Below are 20,741 nucleotides of genomic sequence, written 5' to 3' on the forward strand. Positions count from 1 at the left end.
CTGCAAGGCCGGGCAGAGGACCAGCTCCGTCCTTCTGAGGCCTGGGCACGGGGCCGACCACCTGCCTTCTTCCAGGTTGACTAGTTTTGGCTATTTCCCAGGAGCTCCCAGCCAGACCCCCCCCCCCCCCCCCCCCCCCCCCCGGGGCTCCTAGGGCTGCACAGGAAGCCCTGGCCTGGAGGCCGGCCCCTTCCCTTCCCTTCCCAGGCCGGAGCCCCTGCCTCCTCTGCCCTGGAGACGTCCCACCCTGACCGCGGGCGGCTGCTGGGCACGCCTGCTTGGGCGCAGCTTTCCCTGGAACGGCGCGGCGTCCTCTGTGGGGCTGGCTGAGGTCCCAAGCAGCGGCGCGGGGGTCAGGGAGCTTTATTTATGACGGCAATACACAGATTCCACTCAGGTCCGCGGGCGAGATAAGGACTGAGCCCAGGCCTTCTGCTTCTCCTCGGGACTCCTGGCGGAGAACTTCTCCTGCAGTTTCTTCCACAAGCCTTTATTCATGTCCTTCAGCTCCCCCAGGGTGTCTGCAAAGGGCAAGACAGAAAGGAGGCTGATGTCTAACATCTGAGGCCGGGTATTGGCCCCACAGGCTTTCTTTTCACACAGTCTGTCCCCGAAAAAGGGACGTGTAGACCCAACTTCTCAAAAGCAAGTCAGACAGGTCACAGGAAAATAACCGCCAGCGTGGACTGAGCACTGGTGTACCGGGGCCGGCTCAGCACACCGCACCCTCCCACTCAGCACCCAAGCCACGCCCTCGATGCCTGGGCTACACGTGCGTGGGCAGATGGAGACAGTAAGGTGTGTGTGGCACAGGCGAAGCTTGGCCTATGCCACACACCCGACTGTCTCCATTTTTCAGGGGTAGAAACAGGCAGAGGAAGGTTAAGCAAGTTGCTCAGGTCGCACAGCCAGGAAGAGGTGGAGCGGGGATCTGAACCCGGGCGCAGTGGGGCCCCGTGCTGTGGAGCTGAGCAGGGATCCGGGAGGGAGACGGACCTGGGCAGAATCCCTGCCCATCATTCCCCCACGGGGTCCCCTCCAACAGATTCCTTTACTCTTTAGCCTCAGGCTCCTCATCTGCAAAGTAGGGAGAAAATACCTGCCTCAAAAGGTGTGAGGATGAAAGGCAATCATGGAGGCAGCTTGCCTGGCACCTGACCTGCACCCAAGGAGAGGGGCCATCTGCATGGCTATGGCAGCAGGGGGCTGGTGGGAGGCCATGGGCGCCTTAAGCGTTTGCACACGTGTGTGCGCGCGCACACACACACACACACACACACACACACAGCCCCCAAGGAACCAATGCTGGGTTTCTCGGTCTTGGCACTATCCACATTTGGGTTGGGGCGCTGACCTGTGCATTGTAGCATCTTAGCTTCTACCCACTAGATGCCAGTAGCAACCCTCAGACTCCACCCCCACGCCCAGCTGTGACAACTAAAATATCTCCAGACACTGCCACATGTCCCCCAGGGACCAAAACTGCCCCATCAAGAACCACTGGTTTAAAGTTTCTCCAGGGCTAAGATTTTACACCTAATCTTAACTGTATATTAAATTAGATTTCCCCATAACATTGTCCAAATTTCACAGCCTGGATTTTTAACTGTTAATAAAACTTGTAGAGAAAAGGAATGGCTTTTTGGAACTAAAGGTAGCACATTACTTACTAACACTGACTGTTAGTGGTCTCTTGACAATTAGGGCACACGGCCCCTCAGCCCAGAAGTCCAGGTCCCTTTGTGGGGCACAAAGCTGGATGCTGAGGGCTGAACCCCGCCCACTACAAGCCATGAGGCTCTTCAGTCTCCCATGATCAAGCCCAAGGTGGACACACCTGGAATCCAGGCCAAGGCCAGTGGCCCGGCCTCAAACCCTCTCACTACAGACACTGCAAGGTGTTTTCTTGGCCCCTCAGAGGAGACATCTGGAACGCTGACCGACAGTCACAACAAGGCTCTGAGGACTGCTGTGAAGGGGAGCGGGCAGCAGGCTACCGGGAGGCCGATGGAGGGGAGCCTGCACCTCTGCACTGCGGCCTGAGGTCAACGAAGGGCAGAGGCTGAGAGCTTATTTCCTCTCTAGTTTCAAGTTCAAACTTGGCTGAAACTCTCCAAGTCCTCACAGTGACCTTGGGCATCAATGCGGGAATTTCAAGATCCTGCCTGGAAAAAAATCTACCCAGTTTCCCAGGGCACTGTAATGAAAACAGGCCAGCGTTGATACAACAGCAGGTGACACCACCAGGTGTGAGTCTGCTCGGAAGGTACGTTTTCTGGAATGCCAGAGGAGCAGGAAAGAGAAATGTCTGGAGTGCCACTGCAGATGAATGTTTCAGGGCCAGGCCCTCAGAGAAGGGTAGCCTATTTTTGCATATGATATCCTTGCAAATAAAAATAGTAATTTTCCAGAACCTGCCTACTTCAACCCAGGGTTCCCCGTCAGTGACAATGGAGGTGCGGAAGTGCGGAGGGCTGGGCTGGCCTGGGTATTTCCTTTCTTGCTAATCACAGTTTATCAACGACTCCAAAACATGCGCAGTTAACCCCACAGACCATGTCCCCGGGGCCAGATAAGGCGCAGTGGATAGCGCCATCCATGTGCACTGAGTGGCTTTTTGTTTCAATCAGAGCCCTCATTGTTTATACAGCCCTCTTAGGACCATACCAATAAAATTATTTTTCCTTCCATCCTGATTTCAACTACTTCCTTTTGGCGACTACGCATTCCCCTGTCCCTGCTGCTCAGCCTTGCCTTTAAAAGCTCTAAGGATGGATTTTCTCTTTAAAACAACGCTGCTGACCTTCTCCTTAGTCTAGGGCCAAAGTGTAAGGGCTGTCGCTTCAGAAGCTCCTCGGTGTCCCACAGGCAGAGGGGCCTCCGTACCTGTGGCGAGGATCAGCTTGTACTCTTCCAGGGTCAGGCCACTGAAGCTCGTGTCCCGCGGGCGAGGGTACTGGTCGCAGGGCAGAGGGGAGAAGGGGGAGAGGGTTAGTTCAGCAGCACAACCTGGGACCTGCCATCCTGGAGAAGCCTGGCTCTGACTGCACACTGGGCCACCGGAGAGTCCAGAGACCAGAGGCCCGGCAGGCGGAAGAGCAGCGCCACCTGGAGTCCCAGATGCGGCCTCGCAAGTACGGGCATCACCTGCGGCCGGCGGGCGGCTCCCACTTGAACACGCACAGGATCCTCCGGGCAAGTGCAGGCTGTCACTCAGGACCGGGCTGGGCCCCCGAGTCTCTAACCAGCTCCCAGGGGAGGCCCCTGCTGCTGCTCTTGAGCCACACACTGAGCTGCGAGGACTCAGAAGTAACCCTCTTCCACGCAGGCGAGGCACTGGCCATGCACAGGGTGGGGCCAGGTAGGTTTAGCTGCTCACACGGAAGATAACACAGTAATTGATAAGTAATAACACAAGAGTAATCTCTGTGTTTCTCGTACTCACACCCTAAACCTACGTGGCCCCACCCTGCGTATGTGGGGAATTACTGAGCAGTTTCAAGCCTGAAAACCACATGCAGTGGGATCTGACAGAAATCATGAAAGGACGAGGGTGGCAGTGTGACAGGGCGCGCCCAATCACCCACCTGTCAGCGGGGGAGGGTGGGGGGCGCACTTTCACCAGAGCACACGGAGAATCTCAGATCTAAGTCACCAGACACGCCCAGAAGCCCACACTGGCATATACATTACACGGCTTTTATTCAAGATTATAAATAGCTTTTACTTAAGTGACCTGAAAGCCTCCATGAGGTGCCTTTGTTGGCTTGCTTGAAATTACTGGTTACATTTGAAAGTAGCAGAGCCGACATTCTTTACAAAACACCGTGTAATCAGATTTTCACTTGTTCTTCTAGGTCAGAGGGCGGGGGGCATGACAGGCTGTGCCCACTCACCTTGTGTTTGTAATAGTTTGAATGGAGTCGTGCTAAGCTCTCGTACATCTCATCGCAGGCCTCAGGCTCTGCCACCTGAAACACAAAGAACCCCAAGGCAGTGAGCCAGTGAGCCCTGCCCGCCGGCCAGTCCCTCCAGGAGGCAGTCCCGGGGGCAGTCCCCGAGGATGGCCAGCAGCTCACCTGCCCAACTCCCCTCGCTGCCCACTATTAGACATCACCTTCATGGGGTAATGGCTCCACCTCATCCACTCCCCACCGGCAGAACACTTCCGCCAGCTGGCAGAGAAACATCCAAGCATCTGTGCCCTGTGAACCACCACCCAGCTGCAGTGGGAGACGCCACATCCTATGTAATAAAAGCATAATATGCAAATCGACCGAACGGCGAACAGTGGAACAAGGACCACACTATGACACCCACTGGTGCCAGGCCAGCCAAGGCCGGTGCGATGCGATTGGTCGGGGGCCTGGCCATCGTCTCATGATCGCCCCGCAGAGGGAGGCCCAGGCCCCGACCAGCGGGCTGAGGCGGGTGGGAGAGGCCTCCCTCTGAGGGAAGCCCAGGTCCTGGTGGAGGGACGCTGGTGCCGGCAGCCGAGGGAATCTCATGCATCGGACCTCTAGTAAACATAACACAGGAAGGGCGCACCGCATAAGGGGGTGCTAGGGCAGTGTGGACTCCGGGAAGCCGGAGGAGGGTGTCCCCCGGTGTGAGCGGTCAGTGTATGGCAGAGTGCGGCTAAGCTGGGCTCTGAAGGGTACATGGGAGGGAGCCTTGCTGGTGGAGGGGTGGGTGAGCCAGGCAGGGGAGGCAGGAATGCTGTCTGCGTTAGCCCGCCCTCTGGCGGAGGGTCTGAGCGTGCAGGTAAAGAACCTGGGCAGAGGAAAAGAAAGCTCTTTGAGTTAAACCTTCAGTGTGGAATGTATCACATAAAGATTCTCTTATGAAACGCAAAGAGGCTCATCTGGCCCTTCAACTGTGGAGGGGGAGCTGCTGAACTCTGCACGGGAAGAACATGCAGAAACAAGTGTGCTGAGCCGAGGTGGCTGCACGGAGGGAAACGAAGAGGGAGTGAGGTTAGGCCCTGCTGGGAAGGGCGAGGCCCCGGACACGGAGGCCCTGAGAGCAGAAAGGGGAAAGTAGGGAGATGTTCTGGCCCTGGCTGGTTTGGCTCAGTGGACAGAGCGTCGGCCTGGGGACGGAAGGGTCCCGGGTTCAATTCCAGTCAAGGGCACATGCCCGGGGTTCTGTGCAGGAGGTGGCTGGGGGTGTGCAGGAGGCAGCCAATCAATGATTCTCTCTCATCATTAATGTTTCTCTCTCTCCCTCTCCTTTTCTGAAATCAATAAAAATATATCAAAAACAAAGAAATATTCTGGGTGCCCAAGACAGCGCTGCCCTTGCTGGAAACCAGGGAAGACGCAGATGAGAGCGGTGATTCGCCCTTGACACCTCCCTCAGCTCCCCTGCCCTCGCTATTATTATCTATAGTTCCTTACGTTATTCAGCCAGGACTTCTGAAAGCTCCCCAGAACAAAACTTCCTCTGCCATGTTTTTTGCCAGAATTCAAATGCTGGATTTTTCCAACTTAAATCCTTTCTCGAAGAAGGCAGAGCACAAATAAATCAGTAGTTAAGTGTCTTAATAAGGCCGCTCGCTTCTGCCTCTGTGCGTGTCAAATGAGGTCCCCACTTCAGGGCCAACAAAAAGATGATCATCCCTTGAGTTCCACCTGATCCGTGCCGGGGTTCAGCCACTCATCTCGAGAAGGGCCAGGGAGCACATCAGAAGAGAAAGGCTTATGGGCTGAGGAGGTCGTGTTTGTTGGGTAATAATCAAAGGCATTGTCTGAGTGGACGGGGGCTAAGGGCTGGAAAGAAGGAACTGATGGGAGACTGTGACAGCTGAGTCCCTGGGCATGCGGGGGTGGGAAAGGGGTGGGTGTGGGGGGGTGGCATTTCCAGGGAAAGCCCAGAACCCTGCAGCACACACTCGGGAGGGGAGTGGGAGCCTGTGTCTTCGGCAGGGCGTGCACGCCAAGAGCGAACGCGGAGACAGAGGCACGGGAGACACCAGCGCCGGGTTTTAAAGAGCGTTACCAGCAGCTCTCTGTGGGGCATGCTGTGCCCTCCCCACCCCTCCCCCTTTCTCTCTCCTAGGCTCCAAGGGCCCTTCTTCTATCTACAGCTCACTTCTACCTCTGTGACGTTCTAAATAAAAAATATTATTAAAAATAAAAATATTATAAAGATTACTACAAGATAATTGAGCATTTCAACTTGTGCTTGCTCTCTTCATACCTGCAGAGATGTGTTTGCTTATAAGTCTCAAAGACATGCCTTGGACCCAAACCGCCTGGGCCTGAATCTTGGCATCATCGCCAACCAGCTCTGGGATGTTGGGCAAATCCCTAATCTCTTCCTGTCCCTGACTCTTCAAAATGTCCCCCACGTTTGCTTTATCATTCTGTGTGTCTACATACATGTATTTTTCTTCTGCTCCACTTGAGAATAAAGTGAAACAAACGCCCTTCACGCTGTAAGATTTCAGTATGCTTCCAGAGAACAAGGGCCTTCTCTCATATAACCACAGTTCATCGATCAAACCCAGAGATTTCACACTGAAACAGCACTTTGTCTAGTGCACACAGGTAAAATTCTGTCTCAGTAATAACTTTTTAAATCCTCATCCGAGGATATTTTTTCCCATTGATTTCTAGAGAGAGTGGGAGGGAGGGGGGGACGGGAAGAGAGAGAAACATTGAGGGAAGAGAGATTCATCATTTGGTTGCCTCCCACATGTGCGCTGGGAAACCTGCAACAAGGCACGTGCCCTTGACCTGGGATTGAATCCGAGAGCCATCGGTCTGTGGGCCGACGCGCCAACCACTGTGCCAAACTGTCCAGGGCTCAGGAATAAACTCTATAGGAAAAGAAGTGCTTTGGCCCAGGATCGCCTACTGCGTTTACCTGTCACATGCATGTCTCCTCACAGCGGGCAGCTCCTCGGCCTGTCTTTGTCTTTCAAGTACTGACATTTTTGAAGCGACTGGCCAACTGAGCCTTTCTCCTACAGAAAGGGTAACGGCCCTGCCTGAGAGCGGAGGGCGGGCGGCGGAGGCAGCGCCGTGCTGACTGGGCCCTGCGGCCTCATGGAGTGAGGGGTTAGTCTTCTTACTACTAGGAGTCAACAGCCGTGTGACACAGGCCTCTTGCCCACAACGACAAGGAGACGGAGAGGGGTCAGGAGGGTCCGGGTGATGGTGGATGAGGGTGCGGTGGGTCCAGGGAGACCTGGCAGAGGGTGCCGGTGGGAGCGAGCGGAGTTCCCCGAAGGACCGGGCTCTCCAGGCACAGGACCAGGGAGCACGCATCCCGGGTGCCCAGGGGTGGCAGTTAGGACATGATCAGCGGATCAGTGCTGCCGTGGACTGCTGGGGCGTGGCTAGAAATGGTGACGAAGGAACTGGAAAGCAGCTGTCACTGCGGACCCGCCCACACCAGCCCGGGCCCTGAGACTCAGCGGCATCGTACCTGGCGGTCGGCTCAGTGGGGCTCCAACACTGGCCCCTGCTCTCTGTCTGCCGCACCTGCTCTTCGGATGCCCCGCCTGCCGCCCTCTAGGGGCCGCCCCCGACATGCTCTTAGGAGAGGCGGCCACTGCTGACTTGCCTTCCTCCCGGCGCCTCTCTCCGGGGCTCCTGCCACTGCTTGTGGGTCCACCGAGACGGCGTCCTCGGCACACCCACGCTCCCACCAGCTCCTCGCCCTCGGAAACCTTGCCAACACAAGTTCCTCTCCTGCTTCTCTCACTTCTCTAAGGGTGGGGATGTGCCAGAGGGCTGCTCAGCCACCTCCTCCGTACCCTCAGGGGGTGGGCAGGGCCGCAGGGTCAGAGAGGACAGACCTTACAGAGCACTGCTCCCAGGAGGGCAAAGAGCACGGAGTCTGAGGGAAAAAACAGTGACCCTCTGGGCTCCCGTGACCTCTTAAAATCCCTTCAGCAATAGAGGCTGTTAGATGTGTCACATGGTGCCTGGAGCCCACTACCATCACAGCAGGAACCAAACACTTCAAACGCCTGTAAATAATCAATCCCCAAAAATGAACCTTCACCCAACTTCCCACCTGGGGTCAGAGGTGTCTCTATGAGGCCGTGGAGGTGCTTCGTGGAGGTGATGAGTTTGCACCTGCCAACGTCTAGCCGAGTTATCACACCCAAGCCAAGCTCAGCAATTAAAGAACAGTCTTGCTTACTACGGAAGAGGCCATCAGCGGAACACTTGTCTGATTCCAGAGGCCCGCCACACCTGCGCCCTGCGCGCACCCGGGCTCCAGCACAGCACTCCCGGGTTTGGAATAGTTTGCCGGATGACACGAACGCGCACTTCTGGAAACGTCCTTATGCACAAGCTTTAAACGACCCGATTTTGCATTCACACCTAATGAGGTGGCGGGCATCTTGGGCGTAAGAGCACAGCTGCTGAAGAAGGCAAGCGGCACATTAAGAAAAAGTCAGTTCCGCTCCCGAAATGTGAGTCCATAGATGCTCAGCTGACGAGGTGCCCTCCACGGCTCTATGTGGCGGCTCTGCATTTCGCCTGTGCGGCCGTCCCCTGATGCGGTAGATTTCTCTTTACCACATTAAACTTTCATACTTAACAAATGTGCCGGCGCCGCAGGCATGGACTCTGATTTTCAAAATTGAATGTTGGGTGGTGCGGGCAAGTGGTGCGGCGGCCCCTATTCCAGTCACACAAAGGGACTCATAAGCACTTTGGGGAAAGGGCGATGCAAATTGCTTTGCTAGTTAAGACAGAGCTGGATTCAGTCCAGGAGGATCTATGAATAAAGGTTTCATGACTTGGTAATGAACTGAAATGAGTTCATCCTGTTATGGGAGCCTATTCCCTGCGATGCAGTTGAAAATGCATTTCTTGGGCGCCTATTATGTACAGTGCTCCGCCAGGGAGCTTCATGGGAGGACATGAAGACCCAGCCTCAGCTCTGGAGAAACTGCAATCACGGAGGAGACAAGACCTGCTCGAATTAAGAAATCAAACATGGCCTGGCGGCCTGTAACTGAGTGCCGGGTACAATCAGAGCGGGGCGCGGGAAGGGGGCGCCAGGCCTGGCCAACGGGCCGCCGTGGCTGGGGGGCCTCGAGTTCCATGCAGTGACAGTTCAGAGTGAGGGGCCCTGAGTCCGACCTTTGAGGGGTGTAGACTTCAGACCTGGACCTGGGCGGGGGCGGACGGGTCAGAGGACTGACTGGGAGGAGGAGGCATGAAAAGGCACCAGGCTGTTCCGGGCAGGCAGGGTCTTGAGCCAAGCAGTGCTTCTAGGACCTGGGAAGCCACCAAATTCTTGGCGAGCCGTGAGTTTAGGGGAGGACGGTGGTACTCACAGTACACTAGGTTCTCACAGGCTAAGGACCACTCGTTTCATGGCCGATTTGGGGGGCAATGAGAAGACACCCTTGTTGAGCAGGGCACGTGCTGGGCTGTGGTGAGAGCTGAAACACAGGCTGGCACCGGGACCAGAGGGCAATGAAGGCCTCACAGAGCTGCCTGCCACCGGTCCAGGAGGCAGCGGGCGGAGCCCAAGATTTCGGAGTAAGGTGGAGACTCGCTGAAAGTGAGTTTACCCTCTAGGCCAGTGGTTCTCAACCTTCTGGCCCTTTAAATACAGTTCCTCATGTTGTGACCCAACCATAAAATTATTTTCGTTGCTACTTCATAACTGTAATGTTGCTACTGTTATGAATCGTAATGTAAATATCTGATATGCAGGATGGTCTTAGGCGAACCCTGTGAAAGGGTCGTTCAACCGCCAAAGGGGTCGCGACCCAGAGGTTGAGAACCACTGCTCTAGGCCAAGGGCCATGTGGATCTAACATCATTCACCGGCCATACAAAATAATCAACTGAAAAATTAGCCTGCTAAAAAAATAAAATAAAAAACTAGCCTGCTATATTTGATCAAACATTTCGTTATCTCACCCCTAATGCCCTGGCAGGGCTGTTCCCGCCCTGCTCTAGGAGCACACGCACAGGAGTCCAGCCTGGTCCCACCGGCCTTCCCCACTCCAGCTCCACTCACTCACCACTCCTGTCCGGCAGGGGGTTCAGTATTACCACTGGAAAGAGCAGAACCTGTCCTGGGCCATTCCTCAAACGCTTGGCTTCAGGGGCCCACACACGGGGATGAGCCACACTGAGATGGCGCCACCACTGCCAGGTCCCTGCCACATCGCAGAATGCCGCAGACCAGGCCTCAACCGGGCGACTGAGAAAACAAGACTATGTGAGACCTCTGCATTCTGCTGAGAGTGGGAATGTCGTTTACGTCCTGCAAGCCCAAGACCGAGTTCAACTTCTTTCAACGGCCGACAGAACCGGAACCTGGGTAGCTCACACGGACCCACTGGCAGGCGAGCCCCTTCCCGTGCCCCTTCCCCGGCAGTTCCTCAGAGCTGTGCCCACGTCAGGGAGGGGTGCTGGGTGCAGGCAGGGCTCTTTAGGAAGCTGCCTAATGAGCTCATTAGAAGGTTTTGCTCCTTTCCCTGCGCTGAAGTCAACAATGCCCGCGTTCGCCACCTCCCCATGGGGCGCTTCTTTTATTAAGCTCTCGGTGCTGCAGGGAACACGTGTTCCCTTCAGGAAAATGTATTCAAGCGGCAAACCCCGTGGACAGGGCTGCACAAGAGGGTGGGTAGAGGGTGTTAGAGGTGTTGGTGTGTCCCTGCTGCCCACCATCCCTCCCACCGGGGGGTTTGGGGTGGGCCGCGAGACTCCCCAAGGGCAACCTGAGGTGGAATAAATGGCGGCAGTGGCTTTTGGACTCTGGTTTCGAGTCTGAACGAACTGGTTTCCCAGCGAATCTGGCTTTTCTGCACTGTGTCGCACCGAGGCCCAGCTTTCCTCCCACCCTCCCCAGGGAGCAGCGGCCAGGCCACAGGAAAGCAGGTGGGTCAGCACAGGGAGATGCTTCATCCGCTGCCCAAACTGCATGGTCTGAAAAGGTCTGAGCAGGGAAAGGGGAAGAGAGTGGCCTGAAGTTCATGGGAGAAGAGGCCTGACAACAAGAAGAAACAGCGCCGGTGGCCAGCTGAGGAACGACCTGGCACCACGGAGGCCAGCGGAGCAGGCCGGACAGCTGCCCCTGCCACTCAGCTCCCAGAGGCCCCTGAGCACATCATTTTATTTTCAGTTTTGTTTCCTGGCCTGTAAAATGGAAATAGCAATGGCTACTTGACTCAGCTGCACAAAGGATTAAATTAAATGAGATCATGCGAGCAAGAGTGTTCAGTGTCACGGCCAAGGCGTAGGCCGCCGGGGCTGCCCGCCCCTCTCCTCGAGGAACAAAAAGGCTGCCTCCCTCCCAGGCCTGTCTTTCTGGCATTACCAGGGGCAGCGCCACACTAATCAGCCAGCCCACCTTTCTGCTCAGGGTCTGCATAAGTGACCCAGGCTGCCCCCGGGAGTGCCTCCAGGTGCTGCCTGCATTCCAGAAGGGGCTGCTCCCTCCAAAAGCGGCCAAGGCGTTACTCAGCCCAAGCATGCTCTCAGGTGACATCAGGATGAGGTCCGAGGGCAGCGGTCGCGAGGAAAGGGCCTGCTGCCACCATGAGCACTGGGATGCGTGCGTCAGCTGCTCTGGAGCCACGGCCTGAGCCAGGACCGGCATCTGCGCCATGACTGCTACCTGTGTGCCGTCCACTCATCAGAGCTGTCTCCCTGGTGAGACAGAGATGACCATCTCTACCCTCCTCTTCTGGCTCATCTGAGACTCAGTCACGTAGGTGCAGGTGACACTCTCTCACCTCTCCAAGGAGGTCGCCCTCGTTGGCCTCTCTGCTGGCTGCGTTCACCACCTGACTTTCATTAGAGGGAAAGTCATGTCTGCTCACTGTCAGCCTCTTGGTGGTCGGGCCAGATTCTGTCTCTCATCTGCGGCTCCTGCGGTGCCCCCACAGTGAGCTCTCCCTCCATTCTCACCACTCAGCGTCACAGGACACACATATCCCCCTCGCACTCCTCACTTCCTCTCCACCTAGTTCTGCTACACCTGCAATAGATTCCAATGATCCGTCTCATCAGCCATAACCATTCATTTATGTATTCAGACACCTATCCAGTGTCTTTTACGGGGAATGCGGGGATAAACATGGCAATATCTCTACTCTCAGGAAGTTCACACTAAAACCATGTAGGAAGCAGAGTCCTAGAAAGTCTATGGGGTTGGCAGAGTTGGGACTTGATATGATCCTTGCCTTCAAGACCTTTATGCTTTGGGACAGCGAAAGCCAAGAGGTATGAGGGCCCTCAGGGTAGTGTGACCCCCGCATCCCCGCCCCCCAGCTCTGAGCCACTCCATCCGTGCCCGGCACCCACTCAGCGATGGGATTCAGTGACGTCACTGGGCATGTTCTTGCTCCAGTAGGTGAGCTGGCTTGGCTCTGTATTGGGCTAAGTTGCAAAAAAACCCAAGTTCCTGCTTTGACAGGTCATGGCTAAACTTTGAAAAGTCATCTCTTCAGGCTGCGTGTGCGTATATCACGTTTCATATAGCTGACCTCTGCCTTAGCCCCAGGCTCAGCTATCCCACTGCCTACTTGACATTTCTACTTGGAAGTAAGGCCACTCGGTATCTCAAGTTTAACATGTCCACCAAACGCGAGATGTTTTTTTCCACACCCCACCTGTTCCTCACCTAGGCCTTCCCATCTCAGTAGATGGTGCCACCTTTCACCCAGTTGCTCAGGCCAAAAATATCTAGGTGTTATCCTTGGTTCTTCTTTCTCTTTACCCCACATCCAATGTATCAGCAAAACATAAAAAACATAAATTAGGTCACACCAGTCCCCTGACTAAACACCCCCAACGGCTTTTCACTGGCCTTCCAATAAAATCCAACTCTTAACCATAGCCTATAAGATCCTACCATGCCTGGCTTCTCTGACCTCAGTTCTTAGCAAACTCCATTTTCATTCAAAACCCTCCAACCACCATGGCTCTCTCTGTCCTCTAACGTGTCAATCTGCTTCCTGCCTCAGGACCTTTGCACAGCCTGAAATGCCTAATCTGTGTGGCACCTCCTTAGAATGGCCTTATTTGATTATCATAACTAATATTATCTCTTTATTATGCTACTCAATTTTTTAAATCCTCACCTGAGGATACTTTTCCATTGATTTTTAGAGTGGAGGGGGGGGAGAGAGAGAGAGAGAGAGAGAGAGAGAGAGAGAGAGAGAGAGAGAAATGTCGATGTGAGAGGGACACATCGACTGGTTGCCTCCTGCATGCACCCCGACCCTGATTGAGCCTGCAACTGATGTACATGCCCTTGACTATGAATTGAACCCAAGACCCTTCAGTCCATGGGCTGACGCTCTACCCACTGAGCCAAACTGGCCAGGGCTGCTACTCTATTTTACATCTATAACAGTACAGTTGACCCTTGAACAACACAGGTCTGAAATGCACAGATCCACTTATACACAGGACCGTATCTATCTATCTATATAAAAGCCTAAGCAACCAGCCAACTGGCTGGGAGCTATGACGCACAACAACCACCCAGGGGCAGACACTCAACACAGGAGCTGCCAAGCTGCCGTGACTTGGCAGCTGTGGTTCTTGGGTGACGCACCTGGAACGAGAGGAGGGAGCCCGATTCCGGAGTGCGTCACCGGAGAACTGCCCTCTCGCAATCCGGGACCCCTCAGGGATGTCGGAGAGCCGGTTTTGGCCTGATCCCCGCAGGCCAGGCTGAGGGACCCCACCCGTGCACATGCACCGGTCCTCTGGTATCCAATAAATATGTACAGTACTGTAATTGTATTTTCCTTATGATTTTCTCGGTAACATTTTCTTTTCTCTAGCTTCCTTTATTGTAAGAATATAGTGCATATTGCATATAATATACAGAATATGTTAATTGACTGTTATCAGTAAGGCTTCCAGTCAACAGGGTATTTTTTTCCAGGTGGGGGTGTCAAAAGTTATATGTGGATTTTCAACTGCTGGGGGTGGGTGCTGGTGTCCCTAACCCCAAGTTGTTCAAGGGTCAGTCATATTTACCTAGACTGCCTTATGTACGCATCCTTGCTTATTTTGTCCAGAACTAAAATGTAAACTTAATTTTCATGTGGTAAGACCTCCCCTGATTCACTGCCGTCTCTCCAGCACCTCGCACAGTTCCTGGCACATGGCGGGTGCTCAATAAATACCTAACCCACAAATGAATGAATCCCGCGCTGCAGCAACCCGGAGGGGAGCGAGACCGGAAGTCTGGGACTCACCCGGGAGTATGTCTGAGGGCGCACAGCCGCCGCCGCCGCACGGACTTACAGGGGCCGGGGGAGCATGGAAAGCTTAGCGGGGCCTGCGGAGGTCCGTGCACAACACTGCGAGGTAGGGGGTCGAGTCAGGGTTGAAATAAGCCTACGACTGTCACCATCCCGACCGGCGGCGTGGGTCTCAACTTGGCCGCACCTTGAATCATCGGGAGCGTGTACCCCAGAGATGCCGATCTACTATTGCTGGGTGCTGCGGACACTGGTAGGTTGTTAAAAAGCTGCTCCGGTAACTCCAAGGTGCAGCCAGAGGAGAGCACGGAGCACAAATAGGTCGTCGCTCTCGGAGGTTCCCCCGGGACAGCGGGGTCCGCGCGCACGTGCCGCCAGGGAGGAAGGGCGCGCGCATGCGCGGCCATCGCCGCCGGCCAACTACTAGGTCCCACCCCTACCTCGTTCGGTCCTCCCCTCGCCCGACCGCCGCCCCGCCGACGGCGGACCCCACAGTCCGGTCACCTGGGTGTTCTCTCCCTCCCGAAACGCCTGTGCTACCCGCTGCCGCAGGTAAGCGCCCAAGTCCCGGCCCCGTTTGGTCTCGTCCACTGGCCATTCCTCACAGAGCTTAAGAAAACGCCGGTAGCGGCTGGCCGCCATTTTGGGCCCCGCTTGTCCCCGCCCTTGAGGGAGGAGTCAGCCGGCGCTTGCGCACTGGGGCCCGCAGGCTTCCCGAAGGAGGGGCGGGGCGGGGGAGGAGTGAGCATGCGCACCTTGGGGCGCCCGGCTCTCCGGCAGGGGCGCTACTGGCCTGTGTCTGCGCGCAGACCTCACCAGCCCGCGTTCTCCTGGAACCGGCCCAGCAACCAGGGCAAGTCCGACGTGGAGAACCCCAGGGACAGCTTGGCTCCTCTTTTTCAATGACTGCACAAGCTCCAGACTAAAAAACCCTCCTGGGAGAACCGTGCTAATTTGCATAAGCGAATACATTTGCATGTAAATACAGGTTGTTATTGGATGAAGATGTGTTTGAACTTAATCACGCATTGTGCACACGCGGCTCGCACGCACCCCACCTCCTGCCGCATTCTCTCCTCGCAGCCCCTGTGCCTGTGGCTGCCACAGCTCCTCCTTCAGTGCTCTCGGCCTGTCCCTCCCAGCGCCCCTCCCCAGCCAGGCACTTTCCCCCGGGAAGCACACATTTCCCAGCTGGAGCAAAAAACCTCGGGAAAACGTTTTTTAAAAACCAAGCCTTCACGGTACATCTCCATGTGGAATGTCCCAATTTTTCTTTTCAACAGATACCCGCACCTTCCAGGTTTTCCTTGAGAAAGCCTCAGCCCCTCTGTGCCCGCCGTCCTGCTCAGCCGGACTTCCAGGCTGCAACACCTGGCTCCCCCCCAGCCTTTCTTCTCACCCCCTACTTTGTCCAGGGTTGTCCAGGAGACTCCTGCCTTGAGTAGGGGGGTGAATACACAGCCCAAACCCGCAGATCAGAGCCTGAGGCCTTACACTGAAGCGTTAGAGAGTGCTGGGGAGCTTGGAGAAACAGACTTCTAGCTGCTCAGGGGAGCAAGGGAGAGATCAGGGTGCACCTGGAGGAGATGGCATTTGGCTGGGCCCTGAAGGATGGTTAGGATTTGGGAAGTGGGAATGGAAGGACCCTGAGCCGCAAGAGGCAGGGCGGGTGCGGGATGGGGAGAGAGGAAGAGGGAGGAGGCTGATTTGAGGAGAGATCAATGGGAGGTTTTAACAAGGAACAGCTTTGCGCTGTTCTGGAGGCGGTAAGAGTGAAGATCTATTGAATGTAAGTGCAGGTTGTTATTGGATGAAGTCTCCCTCTGGGGATCCAGGGTGTGCAACGCCCACTTGAAGTGAGTGAGTTCAGGGAGGGGGTGCCCACCTGAGGTAAAGAGAGTTCAGGGGGAGTGGAAATGCATGCAAGGGCTCCCCCACCATGTCCCAGCCCGACTGTACCCCTGCTCCATCCTCAGCTGCAATTACAGACTCATCGTTTTGTTGGCTGCCCCATGGCTCAAAGGGCCAGGGTGGCATCTACTGTCAAGCTCCCGGCACCTAGGGCTGTGCTGGGCCCTGAGCCGTGTTCCGCCCGAGGTCCGATCACAGCTGTGGCTTTGAAGAGCACCTGACTAGCCGAGGACAGCTCCTGGGAGGCAGGGACGGAGGTCCCCCTGTCTTCGGCAAGAGGAAGAGCGACATTAGATGGCAGTGAATGGTTTTCACCCCCCTTGAGCCCAAGTGCAATGAGAGGCTGAGAAGAGCTGGACACCAGGGGAAATCCAAACCAGTGCCTCCTTTGAAGGCCCCCCTCCAGCCCAGCAAGCATCTCTGGTCAGGGCAGGGTTGTCCCTGGTTCAGACTTCCCCACACAACTCTCTTCCCCCACCAGAGGCGTGTTTTTGTCTTGGTGGTTTAGTAGTGAGGCTTTGGACCTGCGTTGGAATGTGGGCTCATTCATTCATTCATTCATCTAGGACTGATCTGTGTAATTTATGGGGGCTCCATGCAAAATGAAAATGTGAAGCTCCTTGTTAAAAAATGACTGAGAATTTCGGGACAGTAATAGAGAGCATTAAACCACATTTGGGGCCCTTCACAGGTCACACACCCATGAGACCTCCCTGCACTGTGGTTGGCGAGACTGACAAGAGCCCTATTCTGGGGGAGACAGCCAGCAAGCATACACTCACCATGGTAATGGTGCTTTATAGGTATGAAGTCATTCACTAACTGAGCAAGATAATTTCAGAAGTGATCAGTGTCAGGGAGAGATCAAGGCAGAGTGTTGGGAGAGGGGTCTGGGTGGTGGAGGGGCTTGAGTGTGAGAGACCTGACTCCCCGAGGGGCAAGAGCGGCTTCCAGGCGAGGGGCAGCCGGTTTGTTGTTCTATCGGGCGGGTTGTTTACCTGCTCTGCGCTTCAGTTCTTCATCTGGAAACGGGACTTCAGTGATGAGTTAGCACAGCTATTCGCTGCGTGCCAGGCACTGTGCCACCTGCCTTACACATACTGGCTCACTCAGTCCTCCCGTGGCTCTGAGTTAAGTACCACAACTGCCTCCATTTTACAGAGATGGAAACTGAGGCCCAGAGAGGATATGGACTTGCCAAGGTTGCCAGCCGGCAAATGGCAGATCCTGGGCTTGAGCCCCAGCTGGCTGGCTCCAGAGTCCACGCCGTTGCCCTCTTCGGCCTCCTTGAAGCGTTACGGTTGTGGACTGCGTGTGTGATGAGTTTCTGTGCGAGTTGGAGTTTCCTGAGGGGCTGGAGGGTCCCCTCTGGGTTTGCTTTATGTGGTCTCCAACCCCCATACCCCCATGTCTCCGTGGGTGGTTGGAGCCGAGTCTGGGCTCACTGGCTTGTGGGTCACCCAGTGCCATTCTGGGCACATTAATAGGCACTGGCCTAGGATGTGGCTTGGCCAGTCCCAGCCCCCAGGGAGTTGATGACCCTTTTAACACCCTTGTGCCAGCTGTCACTCATTCCCCACTGAGCACAGAATGCAGCCCCCTCCTGGCTCCTTGAAAATCCCACCGGGGCTCACCTGTGGAGGCCCTGGGAGGGGGACCGGGCTCTCTGGGGCTGTGACCCCTCTTATAGAAACAAGGCACCGTCAGCGTCGGGAGGAGAGGGAGGGAGAGAGCCGGCTTCAGTTTTCCCGTTATGATGGCCCCAGTAATTGAGATGCTGAATTGCACATGTACTCGTAAATCACTTGAAAGTAAAAATGTCGTTTTGTGGTGCTGGTGTTAGTAATGCAAAGATTTAAAAGGAATTAAATACTTAGCTGTATTGTAAGGCCTGATTGCCTGATTTTCTTCTTTCAGCTTATTCACCTGGAGGAGATGATTGGCTGCTACACCCACATATGTTACCATAAAATGTGGGCTGGGACCTGCATCTGCACCATCCCCTTAAAGGTGGCTGCGGCCCTCGGTGGAGGAGAGCTCTTTTTAGGATGCACAGGGGTTTGAGGAGTGCTGGATGGCCTCGGGGCCTCCTGACGTGCACCCTGTCATCTCCAGAGCCCCGGCCCTGTTGACACATCGTCATCTGCCCCTGGATCTGCCTCCCTCCCTTCACTCTGCTCTCTGGTCCATGTGCCCAGAGAGGCCACCCCTTCGGGCCCCTTCGCTCACAGCGCCTCACTCAGAGAATTGGGAGAGAACATGAGAATAGAAAGCCAGGTCTCCTCACCCACTTGTTCCCACCCTCACCCCTGCTCCTATAAGCTTCTCATTTTTAGAGGCCACGGGAGCAAGGCCAAGGGCAAACAGGAGCCGGCTTCTGGGTTTTGTTCTCTGATAAGCTGTCAAACTTCCTGTCCTTTTTCAGGGCAGCTGAGTGGGAAGGGAGCCGTTCTGAGCAATGGTGATGAGAAGGCCCGGCCGGCCGGCGGCTGCAGACAGCCTGCCTGGGGCGCTCAGCTTGGCATTGCCCAGAGCTGCTTCTCCCTCCCTCCCTCCCTCCCCTCTAATTCTTGGCACCCAGGCCTTCATTTTAGATCTTTCCCTCATCTTGTGTTTTATGTGTTTGGCCCCCGAGGATGCAGATTTAAATCCAGTCAGAGTTTAGATCATGTTGAAGGGCTGCTGCTGAGTGTTTTATGAGGCCGCCTCCTGCCCTTTCCAACCTGGGCTCAAAGGCTCCATGCGGCTGGCAAGAGTGATGGGCTGCCGGAGGCCCAGGGCTTCCTGACAGCAGTGCAGGATGGAGAAGCTGCATTAACATCCTGTTCTTTCGCTCCCTCTTCAGTCGCACAGGGGGCTCCAGGGCACGGAGGTGGGGCTGGGTGACCCTCCCAGGCGGCCTGTGCTGCCGTGAGGCGGTCGGGAGCAGGTTGCTGTCCACATCACCTGTCTGAGGATGAGAGTTCCCGTGGGGCGGATAAGGAAGCCGGTCGGGGAGATGCTAGTAAATCTACCAGACTCAGGGCACACTGGCCATGAGGACATGCAAGGGGAAGGGTCTGGTCAGCACTGCAGCTCTGGTGCTGCCAGGCCCCCGCGGTCCCCCACGTGCCCTCTGGCTCTTTATGTCTCCGTTTCTCCCTTAAGTCCGGTATCACTTAACATGCGGGTTATGGAGAAAGAGGTCACGGCAGAGGCTGGATTCTCATCAAACCCACTTCCTCTCTGTAGGCACACAGTTAAGCTACATCTCAGCTTCTTGGCATCCGGGAAAGGCCGCACGACCGGTTCTTGCCCATGGAATGTTCTCCATGCTGGCTAACGTTTAGGCCTGTGGGTGAGGATGGTGCTGTCACAGGATGGAAGGAGCCTGCGTGCCGGGATGACTGTGTGGTTCAGAGGTGCTCTGACAACTACATTGGATTGTAATGCTAAGCTACTGCTATTTGGAGATGGTTTGTTATAAAGCTAGTCTACCCTAATACCTGTGTGTTCTTCAGTTCACACAAGAAGAGAGCTCCCCAGTCTGGGAGCCTCCTGGTGTGGAGGCTCTTAGGTGCTCCAGGCGAGGGGGAGCTGTAGGGGGGGAGGTTCTGAGGTCTTTTCTGTCCTCATGTTCTGGGGTTTCTCCATTTCCATCTTACTCTCTCTTGGTGCCCCTGTCCATCAACCTCCGTGGCCAACACAGACCACATCCCTGAACGGAATGCTGGAGTCCCCATTCCCGTGCTTGGAAATCCATTCCTGGAACACCTGCCCTTTTTCACCTTTCACACTTGCCTCCCTTTCAAGGCACAGCTCAAACACCCCCTCATGATCACCCCCTGTGGCTGCGAGCTCTCCCTGCCTCTGCTCTCCTGGTAGCGCCCGCACAGCTGAGCCCCACCCTAGGGAGCACCTGTGGTGTTTTCCTATGAGGGTCTTTACTCTCGCTAAGGCTTAAGGTGTGTAAGGGTGCCGTCTTGATCCTCACGCTTCCTTGTTTCCTACACAGGCCCTAGCATTATGCTGTATGCGCCAGGCACTCAGAAAATATTTCCTGGATGGATAGATGGAAGGAAGGGAGGAAGGACAGGTCACAGAACTCACGAATGAGCTACTTGGCCAGATTTTTAAGTGCCTCCACCATCAGGCTCACTCTGTTTTTCTACTCTTCATTTCTACTACTCCCAGTCACAAAACCCCGTTCTGAATGGGTTGGTCTGTCCACAGACTCACGAACATGCCGGACTTTTCCTCACTCCACTCCCCAACCCCTCCCCGCCCACCTTCAGGGTCCAGATGAAGTCTCGCCTCCTCCCACCGTTTCTGTGAAAACTGCTCTCAGCAGACGTCTTCAGCTTTAACTTCAGGGTGCTCCTCTGCACCACACAGATCCACCCTGTCCCGCGGGCACTGTCTGTGCAGTTTGTTGTCAGTTATGTGTGTGATTCTTGCTTCCTCAACGAGAATATAAGCTCCCCAGACTGGCTCCTCCCCAGTGCTGAGCAGGACAGCAGGGAGCAGCTGATGCTCAGTACAAGGACCCTGGCCGACGGCTGCTTATCTGGGCTTTGTCATCTGTAAGTAAACTCAGATTGCAGGTCGAATACATACACACGCCCATCTCTTTTTCCCA

General features: G+C 55.4%; 1 protein-coding gene across 2 annotated transcripts; it reads right to left on the minus strand.

Moving 5' to 3' along the window:
• Positions 1-345: 345 nt before the first annotated feature.
• Positions 346-14,896, minus strand: LOC118679661 (ubiquinol-cytochrome-c reductase complex assembly factor 2). Of its 2 annotated transcripts, none has more exons than XM_036356670.1 (4): positions 14,717-14,894; positions 3,897-3,971; positions 2,887-2,956; positions 346-521 (listed from the first exon to the last, which is right to left on the minus strand). In XM_036356670.1, exons 1-4 carry the CDS (start codon positions 14,852-14,854, stop codon positions 394-396), a joined length of 411 nt encoding a protein of 136 aa, XP_036212563.1. In that variant the 5' UTR covers positions 14,855-14,894; the 3' UTR covers positions 346-393. The 2 variants fall into 2 exon arrangements, with proteins under 2 accessions (XP_036212563.1, XP_036212564.1); XM_036356671.1 differs by having other exon boundaries at positions 388-521; positions 2,804-2,956; positions 14,717-14,896.
• Positions 14,897-20,741: the final 5,845 nt, after the last annotated feature.

The sequence above is a fragment of the Myotis myotis genome, unplaced genomic scaffold (genome assembly GCF_014108235.1).
Source record: "Myotis myotis isolate mMyoMyo1 unplaced genomic scaffold, mMyoMyo1.p scaffold_m19_p_26, whole genome shotgun sequence".
NCBI lineage: Eukaryota > Metazoa > Chordata > Mammalia > Chiroptera > Vespertilionidae > Myotis > Myotis myotis.

Bases quoted from the DNA above. Each gene is read 5' to 3' on its own strand.
- LOC118679661 (XM_036356670.1), bottom strand. From the start codon at position 14,854: ATGGCGGCCAGCCGCTACCGGCGTTTTCTTAAGCTCTGTGAGGAATGG. The intron at 2,957-3,896 runs GTGAGTGGGCAC...CCCTGCGACCAG, and splicing joins CAAACTATTACAAACACAAG to TACCCTCGCCCGCGGGACAC. The intron at 522-2,886 runs GTACGGAGGCCC...TGCCCTTTGCAG, and splicing joins CAAGCTGATCCTCGCCACAG to ACACCCTGGGGGAGCTGAAG.